We start from the raw sequence: 24,841 nt of genomic DNA, 5'->3' as shown, positions 1-24,841 counted from the left end.
AGGAAGCTCTTCTCCAATGCTTACCTTAGTACTGTGGGGAGGTTTGAACTCACTCAAGCCCTTCCTCCTAGCAATAAAAAGGTTATGGGATGCTCTAGCATCTATTCTTTTCTCTAGGCTCTTCTCTGATGCTCTTTGTCATGTTGAGACACATCAGTTGACAAACAATAACCAAAGGACATTCCAACCCTAGGACTACTCATCAAAGTGACATGCCCTGAGAGCCGCAAGGCACCTAGTAGCTCTTCACTTGGAGGCCTTCATAAAAACGGTGCTTCTGGTGGAGATGTGGAATTGTTTTAAAATGTTTTCCTTAGAACAATACATTTCTGGAAAATGAAATTTCTGTGAATATGCCAGCAGGCTGATTCAAAATTACTCCGTCCAGCAGCCAGGCTTAGCAATAATGTGAGCCTCGTGTTGGCAAACATTCCGGTGGGAAATGAAACGGGGGCATGAGTCACCTCTTCAAATCTTGTTTGCAGTTTAGTGAAAGAGCAGCAGTTTTCCTATTCTTTAAAGGTTTCGAGTTTTAAAGACATAATCCCTTAGTTTTTTCTTTGCCCGGAAATAGCATGACCATGAAAATAGCAATAATTAGAGCCTGAAATTTCTTGCCTTAAAAACAAGTCATTATAGGCCCTATACCAAAAAATGTTAAATATCAATTAGTTAAAATCGTATAGATAGTAATCAATAGCATTTTATTTGGCTGTATATATCTCCAAATAGAGTTTAATAGATTCTTATATTATTTTAAGGAATTTTGAAATAATTTTATAGTGCCTTCCTCTATTACTTGCGAATCATTTCTTTTGAAGCATAGGTGGTAATATTTTACTTAGTAATGCCTATGACTACAAGAACCATTTTAAAATTTTTACTAGTCTATAAATTTTTATAATTTCCACATTATTGTATTTCAGGAAAGTAGTTCAGGCTATAAATATATTCAAGGCATAATTATTTTGAACCATTTATGAAATATGTTGATTTCCACAGTAGACATTGTAAACTGTATCTTGAAATACCAGACAGTCATGCAGTAGAGGAGTAACAGACATGCAGTAGAAGGAGTAACAGACATGCAGTAGGAGGAGTAACAGACATGCAGTAGGAGGAGTAACAGACATGCAGTAGGAGGAGTAACAGACATGCAGTAGGAGAAGTAACAGACATGCAGTAGAGGAGTAACAGGCATGCAGTAGAGGAGTAACAGGCATGCAGTAGGAGGAGTAACAGGCATGCAGTAGGAGGAATAACAGGCATGCAGTAGGAAGAGTAACAGACATGCAGTAGAGGAGTAACAGACATGCAGTAGAGGAGTAACAGGCATGCAGTCGAGGAGTAACAGACATGCAGTAGAGGAGTAACAGACATGCAGTAGAGGAGTAACAGGCATGCAGTCGAGGAGTAACAGGCATGCAGTAGAGGAGTAACAGGCATGCAGTAGGAGGAGTAACAGGCATGCAGTAGAGGAGTAACAGGCATGCAGTAGAGGAGCAACAGACATGCAGTAGAGGAGCAACAGACATGCAGTAGGAGGAGTAACAGGCATGCAGTAGGAGGAGTAACAGACATGCAGTAGAGGAGTAACAGGCATGCAGTAGAGGAGTAACAGACATGCAGTAGAGGAGTAACAGGCATGCAGTAGGAGGAGTAACAGGCATGCAGTAGGAGGAGTAACAGGCATGCAGTAGAGGAGTAACAGACATGCAGTAGAGGAGTAACAGGCATGCAGTAGGAGGAGTAACAGGCATGCAGTAGGAGGAGTAACAGGCATGCAGTAGGAGGAGTAACAGACATGCAGTAAAGGAGTAACAGACATGCAGTAGAGGAGTAACAGGCATTCAGTCGAGGAGTAACAGGCATGCAGTAGAGGAGTAATAGACATGCAGTAGAGGAGTAACAGGAATGCAGTAGGAGGAGTAACAGGCATGCAGTAGAGGAGTAACAGGCATGCAGTAGAGGAGTAACAGACATGCAGTAGAGGAGTAACAGGCATGCAGTAGGAGGAGTAACAGACATGCAGTAGAGGAGTAACAGACATGCAGTAGGAGGAGTAACAGACATGCAGTAGAGGAGTAACAGGCATGCAGTAGGAGGAGTAACAGACATGCAGTAGGAGGAGTAACAGGCATGCAGTAGAGGAGTAACAGACATGCAGTAGAGGAGTAACAGACATGCAGTAGAGGAGTAACAGGCATGCAGTAGGAGGAGTAACAGACATGCAGTAGAGGAGTAACAGACATGCAGTAGGAGGAGTAACAGACATGCAGTAGAGGAGTAACAGGCATGCAGTAGGAGGAGTAACAGACATGCAGTAGGAGGAGTAACAGACATGCAGTCGAGGAGTAACAGACATGCAGTCGAGGAGTAACAGATATGCAGTAGAAGGAGTGGAAGCTTCTAGACTGACCTTCAAGTCGAGTTAAGTGTACTTAAAATGCTCAACATTGGCCCCAAATAAATTCATCTTCTTTCTGCTAAAATAAACTTCCATTTGGAGGGTGTGTTAATAATAAATAGGTTTAAGTGCCTACCATGGACTCCATGTTTAAAATATACTCACTCATTCTCAAAATGGCTCCACAGAGTGAAGAAGCCAAGTTTGTCCATGTGCCCCAGGTCTACCTGACCCAAAGTCCAGGCATCGCGGGGTCTTTTCAGCATGATCAAATATCCAACAAATACAGTTTAAATTTTTAAGGGATTCTATATTGCCACTCTAAAAATTTGTTGATTTTATTTAAATTCAGATCTCTCAAGCTTATTTTAGATTCTTCTGAAAATAGAAAAAAATATTATAATTAGTTTTTATTCACAGGATTTTAGAAAAATCACCTGGTTCTTCTCATACTTCACAAATGACAAAACACTCTTTGGAAAGCTCACATTTCTTGTACTTCAATGGCCAGTAGACTTTCATCCTTTTACCTTCTTAGTAAGAGTTTGTTGAGAAGTGTTTACTGGGGCATACAGCAGATACACTGATAAAATAATACGTATCTAGTACGAATCGAAACAATCCCTGGATGAGACATTTTTATCCATTTACTAAAGTGTAGCTTACTTGGTATGCACAGCTTTCCCTGAATTTTAAAAAATGTCACAAATAAACTTTCCAAACCGTAACATCTGTCCCCAGTGGATTTGGACATCTGGAGGGTTCACTCCTCCTGGCCTTTTGCTACCACTCGTGCTAACGAGCACCACACTTACAAACGAGCTTCAAGATCCATATGATAATGAACCTGTGATATTCAAAACATCAATTTTCCAGTCAGCTCATGTCAATCACTGAATTATTTTAGAAAATATGAGAGGCACCTTGTGAATTTCATTTAGATCCTTTTAGACTACTAGCACAGGTTTTGAACATATCAACCCTTCCTTTAACTATGGTCTAGGCCACTGCTTCTCAGCCCTCCTAACGCTGCGACCCTCTAATACAGTTCATGTTGTGGTGACCCCCGACCATAAAATTATCCTCATTGATACTTCATAACTGTGATTTTGCTACTGTTATGAACAATAATGTAAATATCTGTGTTTTCTGATGGTCTTAGATAATGCCTATACAAGGGTCATTTAACACCCTCCCTTAAGATGTTGCAAGCAACAGGTCTAGATGGTTTGAAAAAGTGGTATCCATTAAACTGTAGTGTCCAAATAAGTTGACACTTTCGAAACCAGCTATACCCCAAGAATATAATTAATAACAATATTATTTTGCAAGAGATGGTTATATAGTCCAATGTAATTGACTTTCTTATTCTTTCATTGATTATGAAGTATTTATAGTGTAACTAATAGGAAGATAATACCAACTGTTTCTAAAACGTAGTAAAATAATAAACACTAGAGCAGTTTCCCATTTTTCTCTCAAGTAGTTCAAGTTCTAGAAATTGACTAAATGACTCAACATAATGGAAAAGATCCTGTTCTGTTTCTCTAGTACACATATCAAAAGCTGTCTAATGAGTACCAGCTCCCTAGCATCCTGTGACCGGAAGTCTTCCCCTCATCTCCTCCCATGCAGGTGCCATACTCGGAATTAGGTGGCAAGACACTGGTGATGGCTGTGTATGATTTTGACCGCTTCTCCAAGCACGACATCATTGGAGAGTTCAAAGTTCCTATGAACACCGTGGATTTTGGCCACGTCACCGAGGAGTGGCGCGATCTCCAGAGTGCTGAGAAAGAAGAGGTAGGAAACTCATTTGCATTTCTAACATGGCAAAGCTGTGTTCATTCACCTGTTGCTATTCAAATCCTAAGCCAGAGAGAGATGATCTTCCTGAAGGGGGACATGGGCCTTTAAAAACTAACACTGCCAAAACATTCAGAGGGGTTGTGTGACCCTGCTAAAATATATGCAGGACATCTGGGTGGGATTTAAAAGAGAATAGAGAGATAACATGCACTGGGAATATAAACAATTTTAAAAGACAGCGAGCAATCATCTTGTATTGTCTGCGAGGGTTTTAGAACGGTCACAGTGAAGTGAACAGGCACTTTCCCCTGACTATGTCTGCATATTGAGGTTTGTTTCTCATGTAGACATAGAAGCATAATGGGTTAAAAGAAAAAGGAAGGAAGGAAGGAAGGAAGGAAGAAACGATTACACACAAAAGCTGATATTAAGTCCATTTTTTTAAGTGAGTCACATCTTCATAGTACTGTGCACATTGTTTTTCTCCTGGTTGTAATAGCCCAGTATTATGTTTCTGTCATTTAAAAAGAGTTCAATATCCACACTGCATTTACACTCCATAGTAACCAGTTCTGTCAGCTTGTGCTCTGCCTGCCTGGCATGGGAGTTGGTCTGTGTGAGTGTCTCAGCAGGCTAATATTAGTAAAACAAACAGCCCTTAGCGTCTCTCAGTTCTAAACAAACTCTGTTCACAGCCCCTGGCAATAATTTTCCCGGATCTCTATGTATAGTCTCTCTGGGACCACATAGATCTCAGCCTAGCTCATCACCACGAGAACCCTTTCAGCTGCTGACACCTACAAGCTTCAGACCCCTAATAGAATATGAAAACTTTTACCACAATATGTTTTATTTTGTTCTGTAAAAGGAAGCAAAATGATTTGTTAATCACTGCTTTGTAAAAATAATATTAATCAAACATCACATTCTTTAATACTGAGATCAGAATTTGCCCTATTGTGAAAAGGCACCAATAGAAGAATCCTGAAAAATACCAAATTTCTAACTTTTAGGGTTTTATATATAATTCTTTCTTATGCATGAGCTAATACTGATGTCAATTCAAGAAAACATATGATAAGAAAGCCAATTATTCAGTAATACTATTTTTAGGCAACAAACTAGCAAGATGTTCCATGAGTTTTTGTTTCTTATTTGAATGTAACACATATTTACTGACTGATGGTCATTAATTCACTCCCTTTCAGTTGGCTATGACCCACTTATATCTGACGAGGCAAGGCTATGTCTCCTGGGATCATGGCTCTCCCTGCTTACCAAGCTCATGGAGGAGGATTCTACAGTCACCACCAGTGGCTTTCTTTGAGGTGTTTTTGCATGTGTTTAGGAAAGCTGCCTGGTGGTCTGTATTCTTACAATAATTCCTTGAATAAATGTGGAGCTTTGAGACTTACCACTGAACTAACAGGCTGGATCTAAGTAGACAACATTCTCTCTCGTTCTCTCTCGTTCGTTTGTGTTCTCTCCCCCCCCCCAAGCTTCTTCTGTTTTCTTCTCCCATAACTTAACTACATCTGTCACCCAAATCATGGAAAACAACTCATTCTGGAAATAGTAATGACCAGATTCCTAGAAATATACTGCCATGCTTTTTAGCGAAAACAACAGGTGTGGGTAACAGTCTCTAATCGCCTCTTCTGCCACCCCAACCTGTCCTTTTATCACCAGCTACACTGGATTCTGAGGAAAGACTTACCTTAAAATCATAGTCCTTCCTCATTTCAGTTCTAGCTAATCCATTTATTAGCCCTGACCACTTAAGCCCTCTCAAATTCATTGTTTTATTCTAAAGAGTGGCCTAACATGAAAAATAAGATTGACTGTAGAACTCCTCACATAGCGTCTGGCAAACAGTGATGCTTCAGTAGAGGAGTGACTGGTTGCCCCTTTTCTCCTCATGGCCAGTCTCCATTTCCTTCTTCTCATCTTTCCTCTGTCTACACCAACTCAACTCTTATCTTCTCACAACATTGCACTGCCTACAAGCCACTGGATGTTTTTAATGCTAAACAATAAACCATTCGATTTAAATAAACATTTGAGCACATTCCTCTTTGGTCTTCACTCTGGAAGAGTAACTGTGGTCCAGTGGAGAGGTCATATCCTCCATTGTGATGTAAAAAAACTTCCTAAAACATGTCACTTCATGTGTCTCAGCTCAGCATGACGACTAGAGGCAGCGAGACCCTTTCTCCTGTGAAGGAAATAAGACCCAATTACATTTCCTAGTTCAGGACTTCCTTGTTTTCTGTGTTATGTGCTGTGCTGTTTTCTGCTACTGTTTATCAACTGCACAAAGTAACAATTGTGTGTGAATAAACTGGTGTCTTGGACAGACATTACTTCTAATGACTTCAAAGAACTCTTTTCCCATCCTCAGTCTTCATTTCACCTCTCAATTTTAAATCACTCTCATGTCAAAAAGACTTAAAGGGGCAGCTTGGGAACCAGAAAGCCTAACAGCGGCAAGCTATTCAATCAGAGACTTGGATAGAAGGCAGGTTAAAGCAGGCCCACAGAGTTTCACACCTGCAACAGTGATAGAATCAGGGAAGAGTTGGCAACCTAAGTCATCAGATACGAAGCAGTGCCATGAGCAAAAGCTTGCCATGCTAGTTTAGTGACGATTCATGTGCAAGCAGTTTACAAAGGGTGGGCAACCGGCTTGTGTCACAACTTGGGATGGAACACACTCCACACAGGTTCAGCTAGGAGACTTAAGCGCTGTGGCTCCAGATTCCAGCTGTTAAATTCCACTGCTAGTGAGGTTCCCATCTAATTCAGTGTTCCTCACATATACACAAAGCTTCTAGCTGGTTCCGCTTCGCTGCCATGTTTTCTTTGCTTTGTTGAATATGACTGACTTCTTCCTTTTTCACCTCCACAAGTTTCAACAGGTGACAATGGAATTTGACCCTGGAGAGGGTACAACCTTTCTCTCAGGAGGTGGCGCCATATAAAACCTTTAACTTTATTTAGTTTTGCTCAGTTTGCAGCCTCCAAGCCTTGTGTGTATATCAACAATACACATAGTTCTCTTCCTTTTGTGTAAGGCCTCCAATAGGAACAGCGTCAGGCCGTTTGTGCTGAAATTTTCAAGTTTCTCTTTTTGTTTGATCAATCAAAGTACAGTTTCTCATCTCACCCAAGATCATATCTGGAACTAACCATCATACTTTCAGAACAATTTACTCATTTCACATTACTCCAAATCCTATGGTCAATAGCGATGAATTGCACACCTGTTTTTATAAATTTAGCTTAGAATTTGTCTCATCCCTGCATCCAGTATCAGGGACAGCAGTGCATTGTCATACCTTATATTTCCTTTCTTAATTTTCTTCTCATCTCTAAGACGGTCCAAGGAATGCAGAGCAATAGAACACACAAGGACATTTTTGTCTTCATTTGCACATTTTTTTCCTTTGCTTGCACATTTGCCCTGGTGAGCTGCAAGCTCTCAGGCCTGCTGCTGCTTTCTCTCCAGTAGAAAGTAAGTCTATCACCTCTTTTTGTGTGAATTTGTTAGAGTGCTTTTTAAATGAGCCTCTGTAATCCAGTGCAAATGGGAAAAAAATTGATTGCTGAATTAAAACAAGTTGGGGCATAATTTAATTAGTACCCAGGCAGAAGGGAAGAGAAACTACTTTAGGTCTTTAATGGGAAATCAATTTTGCAAGAAAATTTCACATTTTTAAGCCTAATTAGAAAAACATTTACTTCACAGAAAAGCATTCTGAGAATACATTTTCAATCAAATGGCAGGTTTTTTGGCTTCCAGTGGTCAATTACGTGCTACTTCTCTGAAATGAGTTAAAGTTATTTCTTACAGCATCTTTATGGCCAAAGATCATCAAACAAGTGATGTTTTCTAAGCACATTTAGGAATTTGATGGCAACTCAAGCTGTCAAGAGACGTTTCCCCCAACACATACCAGCAAACAAGAGTGCAGACAGCTCTAAGTGACACATGAACAGTAACCTTGCCTGTCACTCACAGGCTGCCGTGTTTAGGAAGGACCCTGAAAACATTCACTTACATCCACAGCCTTTCAGGAGGCCATAGATAGCGCACTTCCAGACAGGAGCAGGCTTACTCCTGCCCAATGGAAAAAGTTGGGGGGGGGGGGGTGCAGGGCAGACACATGCGAAGATTGTTGCTGATACTTTTAGTTGATAGTTACATAAACAACAGTTTCCTCCTGCTATTTTTTTTTTTTTGTAATGTCCGGTTCACTGTACATTCCTTCCCATGAACCTCATCTTCATCTTTTCTGTGATTCATGTAGAGCCATACAGGTTAGCTTTAACTAAGTTTTAACAGTAAAGATTAAACAACGAGGGCTCTACTCAAAAGATGAAAATGAAAATCAGAGGAATGTGAGAATAGGTTCCAAGGAGAATTCAAATAATATGACCCAAATCCAAGTATATTATGCCTAGAAAAAATTGCTGTTAAAAAAATATATGGTACAACAGATACAACTTAGCAGTACTGGAGTATTTTATAGTATATTAGACCATGATACACTGTAGGATTTTCAGTATCTGTGGATCCATTCTATGGGACTCAAAATATATCGACTTCACTTTACCCTACAGAAGCATAGACACACTTAATATTTTATGTGTCTGTGGTCAGAATTTCAACCACTAATTGTATTTTAATATATAACAAATACTGTCAGCTTCATAATGTGCTTAAAATAGCATATATATTGATATACATATATATTGAGGTATGTACATATATACATACATTTGTATTGATATACATATATTGACATAGCAATTTTAGACACAGATTAATTTCAAATCACATAGAATTGTGCTCCTAACAGTTTAATAATTTAATTGAGGATCCTTCATAAAAGCAATATAAAGTAGACTCATTTAAAGCAAGAGCTGGCCTTGAAGAAGACTCTAGATACTGTCAAAACACCATCTAACTAGTGTCCACTGCTCCTCTTCCATCGCCACCTTCTCCTTCACAGGACTAGCCACACAAAGGCCTGGCTCTCCAAACTCGCTGACCCTTTGATGTGCTAGCACCAGCGTCTGCATGCTCACACTCACAGTAATAGTTTCCATAACGCTAGAAAACCAGTGACCGCAGGACGTTTCAGTAACTTGTCCAGGTCCACACAGCAGTGCTAGAAGCAAACTTTACATGCATTTCTGAAATCCACACACTGTTTCACCTAAGTCTTTTTCTAAGTCTCTTTTGATCCTCTTGACCCTAAAATGTAGCTATAAATTACATTTTAATGCAAACTACCAACTTTGGCTCACTTATTTGAAACCTGTGGCAATAGGCCACTTTGCTTTAATAGTTTGCAGTGGATTAAGGCATGTGTGGTGATATGGGATATAGGACTGTCCATGCATATTGATCGGATAGCCCTTTTAGATATTATAATGTATTGTAAATCTATACAAGAGAGCAAAATCTCATTAACTGGATCGTTTTTACTATTTCACAAAGGTATTATTTCATAGACAATCAGCATGATTTCCATCTAAAATGTAAAACCTTAAAATTGAATGATACTCTTTAACACAAATGAATCACTGTTGTGTGCATGGATGTGTATTAATACAAGGAAAGCAGAAGGGATTTACTTTCCATAAAAAATTTAAATAAATACATTCCTTTCATTCAACCAAAACATATATTGAATATGTATTACATGAGCATGTAAAGAAACACAATGTATAAAACAGATGGCTAATGTACATAGAAAATGGTTGGTCAATGTGGTAAATTTTTCTAGTGTGAAATAATGACTAACGAAACTGTACAAAGAACCAATAAGATTTTATAACCAAATGCTACATCAGCTAAGAGATGAGGCATAAGGAGACTCCATGGAAGAGCTTGAGCTGTAAAGCTGAGCAGGGGTGACCTAGGCCATTTGTTGACTCACGATTGATCGAAGTTCCAACCCTAGGACCTACAAGGCAGAAGGAAAGAGCCAAGTTATTTTTTGTTTGTTTTATTTTTGAAACAGGGTTTCACTATGTAGCCCTTGATGTCCTTGAACTATTGATATAGTTCAGGCTGGTCTCCTACTCATGGAGATCTGTCTGCTTCTGCTTCTCAAATACTGGGATTAAAGGTGTGAGTGACCACACCCAAGCCTCTCCCATCCCCGGAGAGCAAACTCTGATGGTTGTTCTCTGATCTCCACAGCGACACTGAGAAACATGCACCCAAGCGTGTGTCTGCCCCCACACAAACACGGGGAATGTAACAAAGTCTTTAACTGAACAGAATTTGAACAAACAGAGAGAAACCAAGAGGAAAAGAGATCAGCAAAGGCAAGGCCAATTAAGAGTGAAAACTTGAATTGGTGTCTTGAGGAGTAAGATTGGAGTAAGTAACTTAGTGACAGTCTGTCCCTTAAATATTGAACTGGTAAAATTAGACTGAAAAGGGTTAAGCTCTGAGAACTTAGACTAGACATCAAACATGAAGCCGCTCACCCCATCCACTCCCCACCCCCCACACACACACACTTACACTCACACTCGCCCTAGTGAACATTCTGCTTCTTATCGCTCATCTTATGTGGTCCCTGAGCAACCCATGGTGTTACTCTTTGTGTCATCACTTCTTATATTGAATAGGAGAATTTATCCTGGGCCACACAGAACATAAAAGCCTCGCAATGATTTAGAGCCAGCACAGTTGGGCTCCAGAACCCACTTGCCCTTAGCTCTGCGGCATGGCCACTATGCTAACAGACCTCAAAAGAGCGCAGGGTTATTTTCTGTGCCTACTTTGTCCGCAAGACATACAATAAGCTTTAGCGTGTAGTTATGTAGTAAGAATTTTTCTTTTACAAACATGGATCATCAGCCATACTAACAACAAAAGGTGAATGTCCATCTGTCCCGGTGATCATGATTGCAGCCAAGCCCTACATACTTTGGGGTTACAGCCCCCATCTTTTAATATCTTTCTCTTTGTACAGAACATTCTTCGGCCCCTCCTGCTCAACCGTGGCTTGTTTTTGCCTTTCTATTCCATTGAATTGGCCCTAAACCTTGTAGACTCCCAACAGTGATAATGGGTTGAAAAGGCAAGAGAGTTTTAGCTACAGTGGAAACCAGCCAGGTGGGTGTTCTTTTGAGGCACGCATTCTGATTTTGAGCAAAATGTTCTGAACATTAGCCGTGCTCTGTGGTCTCTCAAAAGGCTTATTGTGGGGCAAATTCTCACTGAATTTCATGAATTTCTCATAAATTTTGATACATGTTGTGCCAAGGAAATCGATTTTTTTTTTAAATAGAACTGAGTGTAGGTGTTAGGATGTTTTTTTTCTTCTCTCTTTTTATCCAAAGCATAAAAGAAGTGAAAGTTAGTTAGCTGAACTTCAAGTAAAATTGAGCAGAGCAGTGGGAAGGACAGGTTGGCAGAGCAAAACCTGAGTAGGGGGAGCTGAACCAGGAACAAATCAAAATGGAAGGAACAAGGGAAAAGTGGGATAAACTAGTACACTACTCTCCCTCTCTGAGTCGGATTCCACAAGGGTTGTTTTTCTTTCTTTTTTTTTTTTTCTTGAGTAGGAAGCAAGGCAGGAGAATGTCTTGTTCTATCTTGCACATATTTGAATCTTTCAAAATGTAAACTTTTCTGATGAGCTCATCGTGTGTTTTGGCATCATTTTTTTGTTGTTGTTATTATCCTGTTTGCGAATCTTCACATGAAATGTTTTTACCTTCTGTCTTCCTCCTACCTACCTTTGGGCAGGCCAAATGTTTGTATTGTGAAATCTTTGATCCATTACAATCTGTTACTCCACAACTAGGGGAAATGTCACCATTTGGGTTATACTAGTGCTCCAGCGGGAGGAGGAAGACTCGTGGAGCAGTCAAGGCTTATATAAGTAGAGAGAGGCGAACAGGGACTCATCCCTGCCTGTGAACAAGAGCTTTAAAATACTGCTAAGTAATTTTGTACTTCTGTCTGTTCAACATAAAGGTGGTTTGCCCCTTTTATGGGACAAGGATTGTGTTAATTCCTGGGAATATGATAAATAAAATAGTTCTACTCAACCTAGGCAGTGAGGCAGAACCAAGGAGTAGATTAAAGCTCTAGACTCAACTACACGAATCTAACTATGAGACTACTTCTTTGCAAGGAGCATTTGCTCTTATTATTTAAGTCAATATTACTAATATAAGTGGGGAAAGTTACATTCTCAAAGAGTTACATAAAACACTTCCAATAATATTTGCTACCAGTTAAACAATACATATTAGTATTTTGGGGGTGATGCAATACACATCAGAGCCTGCATTTTCTTGACAACTGAAAAAGCATAGCTGTGGCCCCTGGACTCACATGTTTCCTTTGGGAAGACAGAGAAGCCTGGGAGCTCGAAAGATACTGCAGATGGCCTCAGTAGAGGAAAATGCACCTAGATGTGATGAGCAGGAATTGTGGAGTATATTAATATTTCCACAAAGGCCAGCTCTGGGGAAGGCTCAGCAGGTGGAATGGAAGAAGGGACATACACAGTGCTGCCAATGTTTCAGGCTTCCCTAAACTAACAAGTTTTGTTTTGTTTTGTTTTGACCCCAATAGTACAATTGCTAAGTAGGATGCAGAGAAATTAGGAACTGTGTCTGTTGCCAATAGAAAAGATGCAACAGTTTAGAAAATAATCTTACGTTTCCTCAAAAATCATAAGTAGAACAACAATATGGCCTAGCATACTCCTACATATATAAGGAAATGTGTGCATACGCTATCATACGAGAGTATTCATAACAGTGCTTTCACAATAGATTAAAGCAGAAACAACCTAAATGTTCCTCAGCTGGTGAGTTGATAAAAAGATAAAAAGAGGATCTACCTCACAGTGGGATATTATTCAGCCATGAAGAGACATGTAGTACTGAGAGATGGAATAATACTGATGAAGCACAATAGGATGCATACAGTATCCTGACAGTTGAGAGAGAGGAAGAGCTTGGTGTAAAGATAGAGAATGGCAGGTAGTGACTATGGGTTTCTTGCTGGAGTGATGAAAATATTCTAAAATTGGTAATGGTGGTCATATAGTCCTATAGATATATCGAACTATGTGGATTAAGTTTATTATTAAATTATGCAAAATTTATGAAGTATATATTAAGATGGCTATTAAAATCCTCAGCTACTGGTTCTCCAAACACAAAGCATGCAACAGTTCATCTGGAGAACTCGGGCTGCAGATGGCCCTCTAGATACTCTCTTAAAAGTTTAGAGATGCGTCTTCAAATATTCTCATCTCTCAAGTCTCCTTTTATAGATCAGAAACTCAGGTTTACATCATGTGACCAGCTAGTAAGAACTCAGGGCTCGGATACAGTCATTTCCACACACCCAACTTCCTTTAGGTAAGAATTGCAGAATTAAATTCTCCTAACATCTTTATGTTGGGAGATTATTCTAAATATCAGAACCAGTTCATTTTGCTACTCACTTTCATGTGGTGGCTTACTGGAGATCTCCAGTTGGTCTTTTTTGGACTTTATTATGGCATCAAGAATTTGTAAATGGCAAACACTATATATCTCCACGTGTTATAATCCATCTCCACGTGTTATTTTGAGAAAGGGACATAATATCAAAATGCCTTCTGAATACTTATCCTTAACCCTTAATGCAGCTATCAACTCTCATGGGAGAAGCTAGTTATTGAAGTGGCCAGAAGTTAACATAGACACTTAAAAACTAGACAACATATAGAGAGGAAGTGATTGTCAAGGGTTTTCTCCCAAATAGGACATGTATATCTCCAGTTACTGCAAGTCTTGGGAATATTGTGAAGAGGATGTGGCTAGGGCAGATAGTAAGAGAGAGAGAGAGAGAGAGAGAGAGAGAGAGAGAGAGAGGAAAGGATGGCAGCAAAATATTGTCTTCTGGACATGATGGGACCATCGCACTCATGAACCTAGTGACAGCTGCCTACACCAGATCAAGATAGTCAACATTCTAGCATAGATGGAGAAGGCTCGTGAGAACATAGCCCTAGCATATATCTATTGGTATGTTGATGGCTGCTGGAGAGAGGGTCGGTTTTCTTCACAGAATTGGCCCCTGGTCAGTTGTCCATTCCACAGTGATAGCTGTACACCTATGTGCATAGCAGCAGCACACACAAGGTGAGTTATAAAGAGTAAAGAGGATATAGAGTTGGGATGGAGACAAAGTAGGGGTGGGTCTTCTAGGAGAGAATCTAAATGGGTAGTGTATAGATGCAATATATATGTGTATATATGTATATATCATATGTACCATATTTTTTTAAAACCTGGGATGACTGAGTTGCAGGTAGCTCCATATATGAGCATATTACAAAATCTATTGCATAGGATCCACTCATATTTCTTGTCTTTCTTTCTTACCTCCCAGTGAGTGCCCGCCCCCACCCCCATCCTCATCAGCAGTGCCCATCTCTCCTGGACCACACGCAGCATGTCACAGCTTTCATCCTTGTCATCTGACATGCAATGCAACAACATGAAGAGATGCCCCATTTACCTGTGTTTTTGTCTCCACACATCTCAGTGTGTCACTCTCAGGAAGAAGTGTGTCACCCATCAAATGAGTACACAGCTCCCGCTCCAAATCACTCAAATTCTTTGACCTCATTTCTTCATTGAAAACTGCAAAATAGACTATGTACACATAAGTTACTTTTCAACACAGGGATGTCAAATATGAAATACCTACAGTAAAAAAAAAAAAAAAAAAAAAAAAAAAAAAAAAAAAAAAAGGCCATGAAATAGCTGCTTCTGTCTTATGGATGAAAAAACAAACAAACAAACAAACAAAAAAACATAACTTCCAGAACCACCTAGAGGGCCACTGGATATTTTCACTCCCACTGTGGAGCCAGTGGCAATCTCTGTATAATTTACCATCCCTGTTCCCTCTTCCCAGATTGCAGTTAGCTGAAGGGGAAGTAGAATGACCACTATATAGCTGATGAGAAGTCTTGGCCAACAGCTTCCTCAAAAACAGGTTCTGGCCCTTGTTTTCTTGACAGTCATATAATATCTCCCCATCCTCTTCCCTCTCTTCTCTCACTTCTTTCTCCCTCCTCTCCCTCTTATCACTTCTTACCCTCTCCTCTTACTCTATTTAAATGCCTCCTAATCACAAATGACATACAGCCATTTTCCTCCTACAAGCCCCCAAAATGCTGTAAACTGCTGGGGGCAGCATACAAGCAGGTATCCCTGAGACATCTTGCTTTGGGGCACCTCACACACTGCAGAGCCTTGGGCAGTAGGGAAGCAACCGCAGCAAACCCAACCTAAGTGAACCACCTGTCTACCATCCTAATATGCTTCCTGGGTTGTTGCTTCTCGAAGAGAGACTTCTTTCCTCACCCTATGACCAGACCCAGCTGCCAGCATCCTCCTGAAAGCTCTATGTGCACCCAGTCAGCTTTCATAATGGAATGGAGAGCATATCCAGGAAATTTGGGGTCCTGACTTAACTACTACATAGGGCTAACATTTGTTGATGAAATGGAGGGTCTGTCCTACAATTCTAGCCAAAAAGGAAAATTCAAACCTACCTCTGGTCAAGGTTTCTCACATGTTAGGCTGCATACAGTATAGTCTATGGATGATGCTACTGATCATCAAGTTAACCGAGTGTCCTTTAGTTGGATCTGTCATATTTATATAAATGAATCAATAGTCTCACAAAGTATTTGATGGAATTCCTACTTTCTACTATGTTTAAAAGTAGGAAGTGGGTGTGTGTTTTAGTTTAACACTGAACCAATACAATGTTAAAAACACTTGCTTAATTATATCTCAGTGCCAAAAAATAGAGATTAGAATTTTAAAACTTAGGAAGAGTTTGGACTTCTATGTTTTTATCTGAACCTATTTGTAGATCACCAATGTCACAAAGATGGAGTATAGAAAGCAACCTTTGAAAGGACTACTGCCTTTATCGGGCTCTCTATTGCTGTGATGAAACACCATGTCCAAAAAGCAAGTTGGATAGAAAAGAGTTTATTGGACTTATGCTTCCAGATCTAGAGTCCATCACTGGAGGAAGTCAGGACCAGAACTCAAGCAGGAACCTGGAGGCAGGAGTTGATGCAGAGGCCATGGAGGGTGCTGCTAATTGGCTTGCTCAATCTGCTTTTTTACAGAACCCAGGACCACCAGCCCAGAGAGAGCACCACCCACAGTGGGCTGGGTCCTTCCCCATTGATCACTAACTGAGAAAATGCCTATGGCTGGATTTCCTTGTGGCATTTCCTCAACTGAGGCTCCTTCTAGCTCAGGTCAAGTTGACACACAAAACCAGCCTGTGTCACCTGCCTTGTGTAGCATAGTCAGCGATGCTTCACTTACAACCTGTGCAGGGAAGGACACACGGATCTCTTTAAGATCACTGGTGTTCCAAGCTGTACCTTACTAATGCCTTATGTGCACTGAAAATGATGAAGACAGTGAAAGCTAAGTGCCTCAGTAGGACTGCCCGATTCTAAGTTTATATTCTAAGGCCTTTTGATTCCCTTTTGATAAACAGGACTTCTGATGCTTTGTTATCTGAAAAGTCTGGCACAGTGCTCAATATGGCTTTACCAGGACCTTAAAGTCACCTCTATACAGTGTCACGAGAATGGCGCCGTGCAAGTGTTATGTTCTATTATTTACTCTTGATGCTACTACTATTGCATAGGCATCGCGATTATGCCTACCTTAATGACCAAGAGGTCAAAAAACAAAGATGAATTACATGTGGAGAAGCAGACGCCAGTAGGAGGGCTGCAATCAGACTGTACTGGAAGGCACTGGTTAGTACATTATGTAAATTAGCTTCTAACTGTGAAAGAAATCAGAGGACCAGTGCTTGGGCAGTGTCTCAGTTTCTCCACACATACACAATCTTCACAAGCTAGCCATTTATTTTCTTCATTCCCATTCACCCAACTCCGAGGTCACTCATGAGGGGCACAAGAAGAACCACAGCAGCCTGTCTCTGCAGCATGTCCAATCACAGGACTCTTGACTACTTGAAATTCTCTTCTAAGTCACCCCTTCTCAACAGATAAATGTGACGATCCCACAAAGGTTAGCATCCTGTGCACCCATTATTCCCCATTCCCGTAGTCTATCACAGAGCATGTCTCTGAAAAGGGAACTGACTGCATCTCTCTTTCACACCCCTTTACACAAGATATGATGACCTGCATGGTGCAGAACATCCCACCTGCTAATTATACTTTAAGAACCAAAGACTAATGTCACATTTCCCAAATTCAATTTAGAAGGATATACCCTAAACATGGGAGAAACTCCCTTCAAAACTATTTTTTTTATTCAAGGAAAATTAAGGTTTCCCTATTTTTTTCTTCTCAAGACAGGGTATCACTGTGTACCCCTGGCTGTGGATCTCACTATATAGGCCAAGATGGACTCGAACCTACAGAAATCTACCTGCCTCTGCCTCCCAACAGTTGGGATTAAAGCTGTCTTAATCACTGTTCTATTGCTGTGAAGAGACATGATGACCAAGGTGACTCTTATAAAGAAAACATTTAACTGGATGTTTGCTCAGTCTCAGAGGTTTAGTTCATGATCATCATGGCAAGAACCATGGTGGCATACATGGCACTGGAGCAGTAACTGAGAGTTAAATCCAGATCCTCAGGCAGGGGGGGGGGGAGGGCCTGGCATGGGCTTTTGAAATTTCGAAGTCCATCCCCACTGACACACTTTGTCCAACAAGGCCACACGCAGCTACTCCAAAAAGCCACACTTCCTCGTCCTTCTAATCCTTTCAAACAGTCCCACTCTGGGGACCATTCCTATTTAAACTGCCACGGAAGGCACACACATCATGCCTGACTTTAAAAAAAAAAAATGGTTCTTGTACACTTTACTTTGATCATATTCTTTCCTTTATCCCAAAACTCTTCCCACCTCTCTATGCACCCAACCTCCTCTCAAAAAATAAAAAAATAAAAATAAAACAAAACAAATGAAAATTAAATCAGTAAGACGAAAAAATACAAACTAAAACAACTCCCCCCCCAAAAAAAGGCCATTTTGTGTTGGCCATTTTCTCTTAAGTATGGGGCCTGCCCAGAAGTGTGGTTGATATACTCAGTATTACTCAATTGGAAAAAAACTCATTTCCCTCTCCAAGCAAGTATCAATTGCAAATTGCATCTTTGTCTTGGGTAGCACTTTGTATTCATTCCCCCTTCTCAGTGCTGGGATTTTTCTCTGGTTTGAAGCTTTGCAGCTTTGCAGGTCTTCTATGTGTGTTGCCACATTCTCTGTGAGGGTGTGTGGGTGTGTGTGTGTATTGGCCTTGTTATGTCTGAAAAATGCTCTAAAATTAAATATTTGCTATGCTTGGGGTTCTGAGCCTTTGCTTCACGGTGCAGTAAAAGGTACCTATCAACATCATTCAGCAGTGTTAGGATACTGAGCTCTGCATTCTTGTTCTATGTTTGTCATTATAAAAATAATAATTTCTACAGATCAATAGAGCCGCCAGAAATGAGTAGCTCTAGTAGAAACGACTGCAATTTGAAGCAGTAGAAAGGAAGACAACTTGAAACATGGTACTGACCTCTCTCTTAGATTTCTGTTTTAAAACTTACCTTTTATGAGAGGTCCAAGTCATGTCAGGAGGGTGGATAGAAAAACCCTGCACTACACATCTTCCAAAGCCATGTGACAGTCAAATGTGTACCACCAATCCCCAATTCATCCTTTCTTCAAACAAAAACAAGCCCATGTTTTGAAGACTATATTGTAACACTCCTGCATTAGAAATCCTCATTGATGTGAGATTTTGTCTGAATTTCTAAACACTTCTTGCCAGGTCTGAATTTTAGCAGTAATGAAGTACTTTAATGAAATGACATTTATTAAAGGAAGATCTGTCATCATTTCTATTTCTAACTTTCCAACCTTGTATTAGCTGCTCTTACCAGTTACCTCTAGCAGCCGGCTTATCTCAGGTGACTTGTAGAGACCTTGGAACTGATACAACATACCCCCATGCCCTGCTTCTTCTATCACCTGGCTGTGTCTCCTCTTCAACACTTTAATTTTGTCATTGTATTTGTTGGTCAATCCCTTTTGTCATATAAACACAATTAATACAACTTAACTTAAAACAGAAATTATTAAATCCATTACCTTGATGAACACTCACAGTGCTATAGACATTTAGTTTATAAGTGAGGAAACCGAGACCAACAGGAGCTAACAGACTTTTCTGAAATCAAGCAACCTACAAAGAATGGTCAGAGACATAGGTGTGTGCTTTATTCCAGAGCCTGCATTCACTATTATTTATCTAAGAAACATTCTTTGAATCAGGAACTTCATTAAATCCCTAATTTTGGTTGTTCATGAATAGTTTAAGGAAAGAATCAAAGTACTGGTAATTGGCTTTTGGGAGACATTAGGCTTTTAAATATGGTACCAAGTCTGGGAACACGTCTCAATAAAGTGGCTACCATGCACATGAAGACTTGAATTCCAGCCCCTAGAAGCATATAAAAATCCATGCATGGTGGTGCGTATCTGTAACTGCAGCACTAGGAAGATGGAGTTAGGAAGACCCCTTGGACCTCACTAGCCAACCAGCCTATCTGACTTGATCAGCTGGCTCCTTTAGTTAGGGTCCAAGAATCACTGAAGGAAGACCCGAGACTCAAATAGTGTGCAAAGGCAAAGAGGGCTTATTCTGCAGAAACTATCAGCATGCAGGGGACAGCCATACCTCAAAGTCACAACGACTCAAGGGACTCACAGGTCCCCTTTTATGCAGGGCGAGGGGAATTTTTCACAAGAGTTAGGTAACCTCTAATATGATTGGTAGGGGCAAAGCAGTGACATTAGTACAGTTGTCATTGACTATTATGTTAGTTCCATTATATTTTGTGAGACTGTGAGGAATTTCAGAGATCTGCTCAGCTCTGGCCCTGTTACGCTGGCTAGACGTCCAGAGGACTGTGTCAGCTCTGGAGCTGGCCACCCTAGGTCAAGGTCATCACTGACTAAAGACCCATTGTCAGTGACTTTCTCTGAGGAGCCCCGTTTGCTTCCTGGGGAGTTGAAAAGTTTTACTCCCAAGGTTTTGGGGCCTCTCGGCCTTTCTCTTTTAACAATTGAGAGAGCTCAGAATTTACCTATTCAAGTAACACACATGCTGTTTAAATCCTGTATCTTTATCATTCTTCTTATCATTTAATGTGGTGGAGGAAAGTGAGATTTGTTTTCCAAGTGGTGTCTGTCCCTATAAAACACAATCAACCAAGGAAGAAATAAGGATGGGACAAAGCTGAGTTTTTGTAGGGCTTATTTAGGTGAGAACTACTCTTTGAGGGGTTCAGGTTAGAGTCTGAAATCAGTGTTTATCAGGATATGTTCTATAAGTCACCAGGGAATACATTCATGGAAAAATCCAGTCCCTAGTCACAAGGATCTAAGCTTCTCTCAGATCCTCTCGTTCAGCTCGTAATGAATTCAGTGCCCTGGGCTAGAACTTAAGTAACTGGGAGCAGACACAGGTTCATCATGTGTACTCTCCACTGGCAGATAATGCCTGAGATGCTGTGTGATGTCCTCTGAGGAGAGCCCAGCGCCGCTTGCCCACCCAGTCAGCCATTAGTTAGAGTGCTAGGGTGAAAGCAGGAGTGGGGGCTGAGAGCAGAACACAACAAGCCCGCAACTGATGCTCTCAGTGTCCTGATGGGGTCACCCGCCTCCTCGCTACTCCGCACATGCGCACATGCGTCTGTGCCTTGTTCCCTAAGAAGTGCTTCAGCATGCCTCATTCCCAGAGAAAGAGTACGTGCTCGTGCCTTCAGCACTGAGAACAGAAATGGCTCTTCTGAAATGCAAGCACTGACATCCCTAAACAAAGATTTCGTACGGTAAGCTAAAAGCTCCCAAGGATCTCAGTTTAACATAGACATTGTTTAAACATATTCTGAGCCTGTGGAAATTGAGGACTCATCTGGATCCAAACTCATCTTTTGCTGACATCATCTCCTGAGCGTCTGCCTCAGCCTTCCCACTCAAAACTCAGGTCGCAAGAACAAGAAATAAAACAAACCTCAGATTTAAAGCCTGTGTTTGTTTGGACTCTTCCATGCCCCAAGTATTTCAACCTTTCTGAGTCTGTGTCTATGAGTCAATTATAGACAATTATGAGCCAATGTGAATGAGCTGTCTCTTTTGCATCACCTTAGAGCATCAATGAGCTTGCTAATATTGCCTCACCTTGCATGTTCATGTGTGTTAGAAGCCATGCAGACCTGGGTGTCTAATTCAAACCCTCCTTTCCAGCCATGTAGTTTCAGATTCAGACTCTTGAAAAGGATGAACCCGAATCTCTTAAAATGAGAGATCTCCGTGGTGAGTGCATTAATTAGGGAGTCAGCTATCCTCTTAAGTCGATAAGGAATGACCCCTTAGTCCAAGGAGAAAGACAGACATGCAAGTGTAGCAAGAACCAATTAAAACAGAGAAGACCTTTCTGGAGGTGTTAAATGTTAAAGCAGACATCTAAGAGAGCGCCTACCTCTTTGGAAGATTTTTTTAAGATAAGAATTGGGGCACAGATTTATAGACCTGACTCTGCTTCAAGGTAAGAGAACAGGCATGAAGATCTCCTGTGGGATAATTCATCAAAAAAAAGTGTTTAAAAGGCAAAGCCACTGGAGGAAAGGAGCCACATCATCCATCTACAGCAAAGCTTACATGTACTATCTTCTCTCTCTCTCTCTCTCTCTCTCTCTCTCTCTCTCTCTCTCTCTCTCTCTCTCTCTCTCCTCCCTGCCTCCTTATCTCCCCCTGCACTTTCAGAGACCCATCAGGTACTCTCTCCAATTACTTTGACAAACAATGATAGCAGAAGTTGAAGGTTTGGTTTCTTTTAAAGTAATCCATTGCTGACAGTGAAAAATGGAGGGAAGGGCTTCCTGGAGCTGTGCGCTACAATGATAGATTTAGGGAGTGAGTTTAGCAGAGTGGGTTTTTCATAGCCCGGCCTCTGGCTATCTTCCTTGGGCAGGTGCCCACAGGCAGCAGCCCTCATTGGGCAGTGAGATGACTATAGTGAAGACAAAAGTCGCATCGAATTGACTTTCGTACCAGGTAGGAAATGTCAAAAAAAAAGGTGTCCAAATGTTGCAAATTTAAAATAATTCTTGAAAACTTTATTTTAGTAAGGATTATTAGTATACACATACACACACACATGCACAATCAGTCCAGAGTATAAAGTTTCACATTATAATAAGCTCTGGTAAACAAACCTTAACAAACTGGCCCTCTGCTGCCACACAGCTGCATTACTGGAGGTCCTCTTGTTCTTGTACCAACTTACAATTACCCACAGTAAAGTGGGCTCTGTGCTCACCATTAGCAAAATGCGTAGAGTCTCTAAGTTATACCAGGTGTATTAGGCAGCCATTAGATATAATTATGTGGTAAAATCCATTAGTATGTTAAGTAGAAATGGCAAATATAAAATCGCATTTATAAATTTATAAATACAGATATAATTGCACTATAGTGGAGGTGTAGAAGCATTTGTATATAGTTACGTAAAATAAGAATAAATATCGTTGGGTGCTAAGAGTATCTTCTTCCCATCTTTAATGTGCCTATAGGAAATGTACACACACACAGATATGCATAACAAAGAACATAACAAATCATGATCTCTTCAAATGCTGACCCAGAATATTCCAGTTTCAGAAGAGATTTTTTAGGGGTCCTGAGTCCTCAGAAAGGGGGCTTCACCCACCTTGTCCCTCCTCTTCTTTCTCACTTTCTAAAAGCCCTGTTAGCAGCACATATACATTAACTAGGTCTCCATTTTCAATAATGGCTGGCAAAGAAAACTTTTGTGGTGGCTTTTCCATACTCAACAATGGAATGACTCAAAATAAAGAGCTATATAATCTGTGAGTGTGGTGGAAAATATATAGCTTAAGGATGTCAACAACTCTGATAAATATCACACTGGTCAAAAATACTTTCTCAAAACCTGGGTTATTCTAAGAACTTACATTTGTAATGCTAGCTGAGCTGTAAGAAGCTATCAAATGATGGCTCTCTCTTTTCCTGACCACCACAGAAAACTATAATGGCTGGCATATTTGCCACATTCTAGCAATCTTTAGATGTTTCCCCACCCTGCAGAGAGCAGGGAAGTCAGGGCTCTGCCAAACAATCCATTCATTTCTCCAAGACTCTTGACCTGCTCCTGACAGCTAAGGAGCTTTGCTTCCATAGCCAGCCCATCAGAAGCTCAGGAAACATGACTTCCCAGTACTTACAATGTCACACTCTAAATCACAGCGTCCCAATATGACAAGTATACCTTCCTGGGTAGGAAAGGGCTGTCTCTAGGCTAAAAGGCAGCATATAATCTCCTTCTCAGTGAATATGGAACAGGAGCCCACTGGTCACTGAACAAAGAAAATACCGTTTCACACTTAACTTCATACAAAAATTCATAGAACTTGCTTTTCAGCTTCCCTTGCCTTTTAGCTATCAGGGTCAAGTTTTCCTTTAAAAAGTCAGGTTTGGATAGTTTAGGAAATGTTATGAAATCACCTCTAGGGCTAGGAAGATGGTTTTGTTGATAAGATACGTGCTGCATAAGCATGAAGCCCCAAGTTCTATTCCTAGCTCCCAAGTTAAAGAGCCAGGCATGGTGGAATACACAGATGGTTTTATCCGTGGTGGGGCCAAGGGTATCTTACCAGCTGGCTAGCCAAGTAGCCTAACGAGGGAGCACCATGTCTCAGAACAAGACCTTCTGTCAACAAACAAGGATCAATGCTGCTGAGAAACTATACCCAAGGTTAACCTTTAATATCCATATGCAATGCACGCACACACACACGCGCGCACACACACACACACACACACACACACACACACACGCACACGCACATCATTTCTATGAAACCTGCAGTTTACAGAAACCAGAAAAAGAGTAGTCCAGTCCATATAAAGCCCACATTTCCTAATTGCTTTTCCTCTATATAAATTGAATATGGCTACAGAGAAGAGTTCATAGGAAAAAAAGAGAAAAAGGAGAGGTGTCTTGAGTCAGACTCGTTCAAACTGCCCAAACATGCTCTCTACAAACTTGAAGGTGTCTGATGGCCTCGCTGTGCGTTAATTCCCTCCTGAATAAGATGGAAAACGGAAAACCTCTGCACAGGTTATTATCAGCGTACAGTGAGATCCACTACCGAAAAACACTAGCAAACATGCCCTGGATCCGAAGCCCCCTTTCTCTTCTTCCTTCTTCTACACCCTAAGATAATTATATGATGCTCATTAACTAGTAAAGTGTGGGCTTAACACTCTCTCCACATCTTCAAATACAGAGCTAGCTCTATGGCTATAGGAAAAAACTAAAGCTAAAAGCATTGCAACATATAATGCTTTTTAAAGGGTAAACTCACAAAATGGGACAGATTTTCCTGCCTTTCGTAAAAGATGGCTCATTTTAACACTATTAAAGTAAAACTTAGCTAGTTTACTTCTTATAGTTTCTAGGGATCCAACACACCTTTCCAT

General features: G+C 40.6%; 1 protein-coding gene across 13 annotated transcripts in view; it reads left to right on the top strand.

Annotated features, from left to right (window-relative positions):
* Positions 1–24,841, top strand: part of Syt1 (synaptotagmin I) — a 513,331-nt gene that overhangs the window by 379,518 nt on the left and 108,972 nt on the right. For all 13 annotated transcript variants that reach the window (XM_030244984.1, NM_001252342.1, NM_009306.3 and 10 more), the window contains one exon: positions 4,043–4,210. In XM_030244984.1, coding sequence (XP_030100844.1) covers positions 4,043–4,210 — 168 coding nt within the window. The remainder of the gene's footprint in view (positions 1–4,042; positions 4,211–24,841) is intronic.

Source organism: Mus musculus, chromosome 10 (assembly GCF_000001635.26).
Source record: "Mus musculus strain C57BL/6J chromosome 10, GRCm38.p6 C57BL/6J".
NCBI lineage: Eukaryota > Metazoa > Chordata > Mammalia > Rodentia > Muridae > Mus > Mus musculus.
This window is presented reverse-complemented; position numbering and strand designations above follow the sequence as displayed.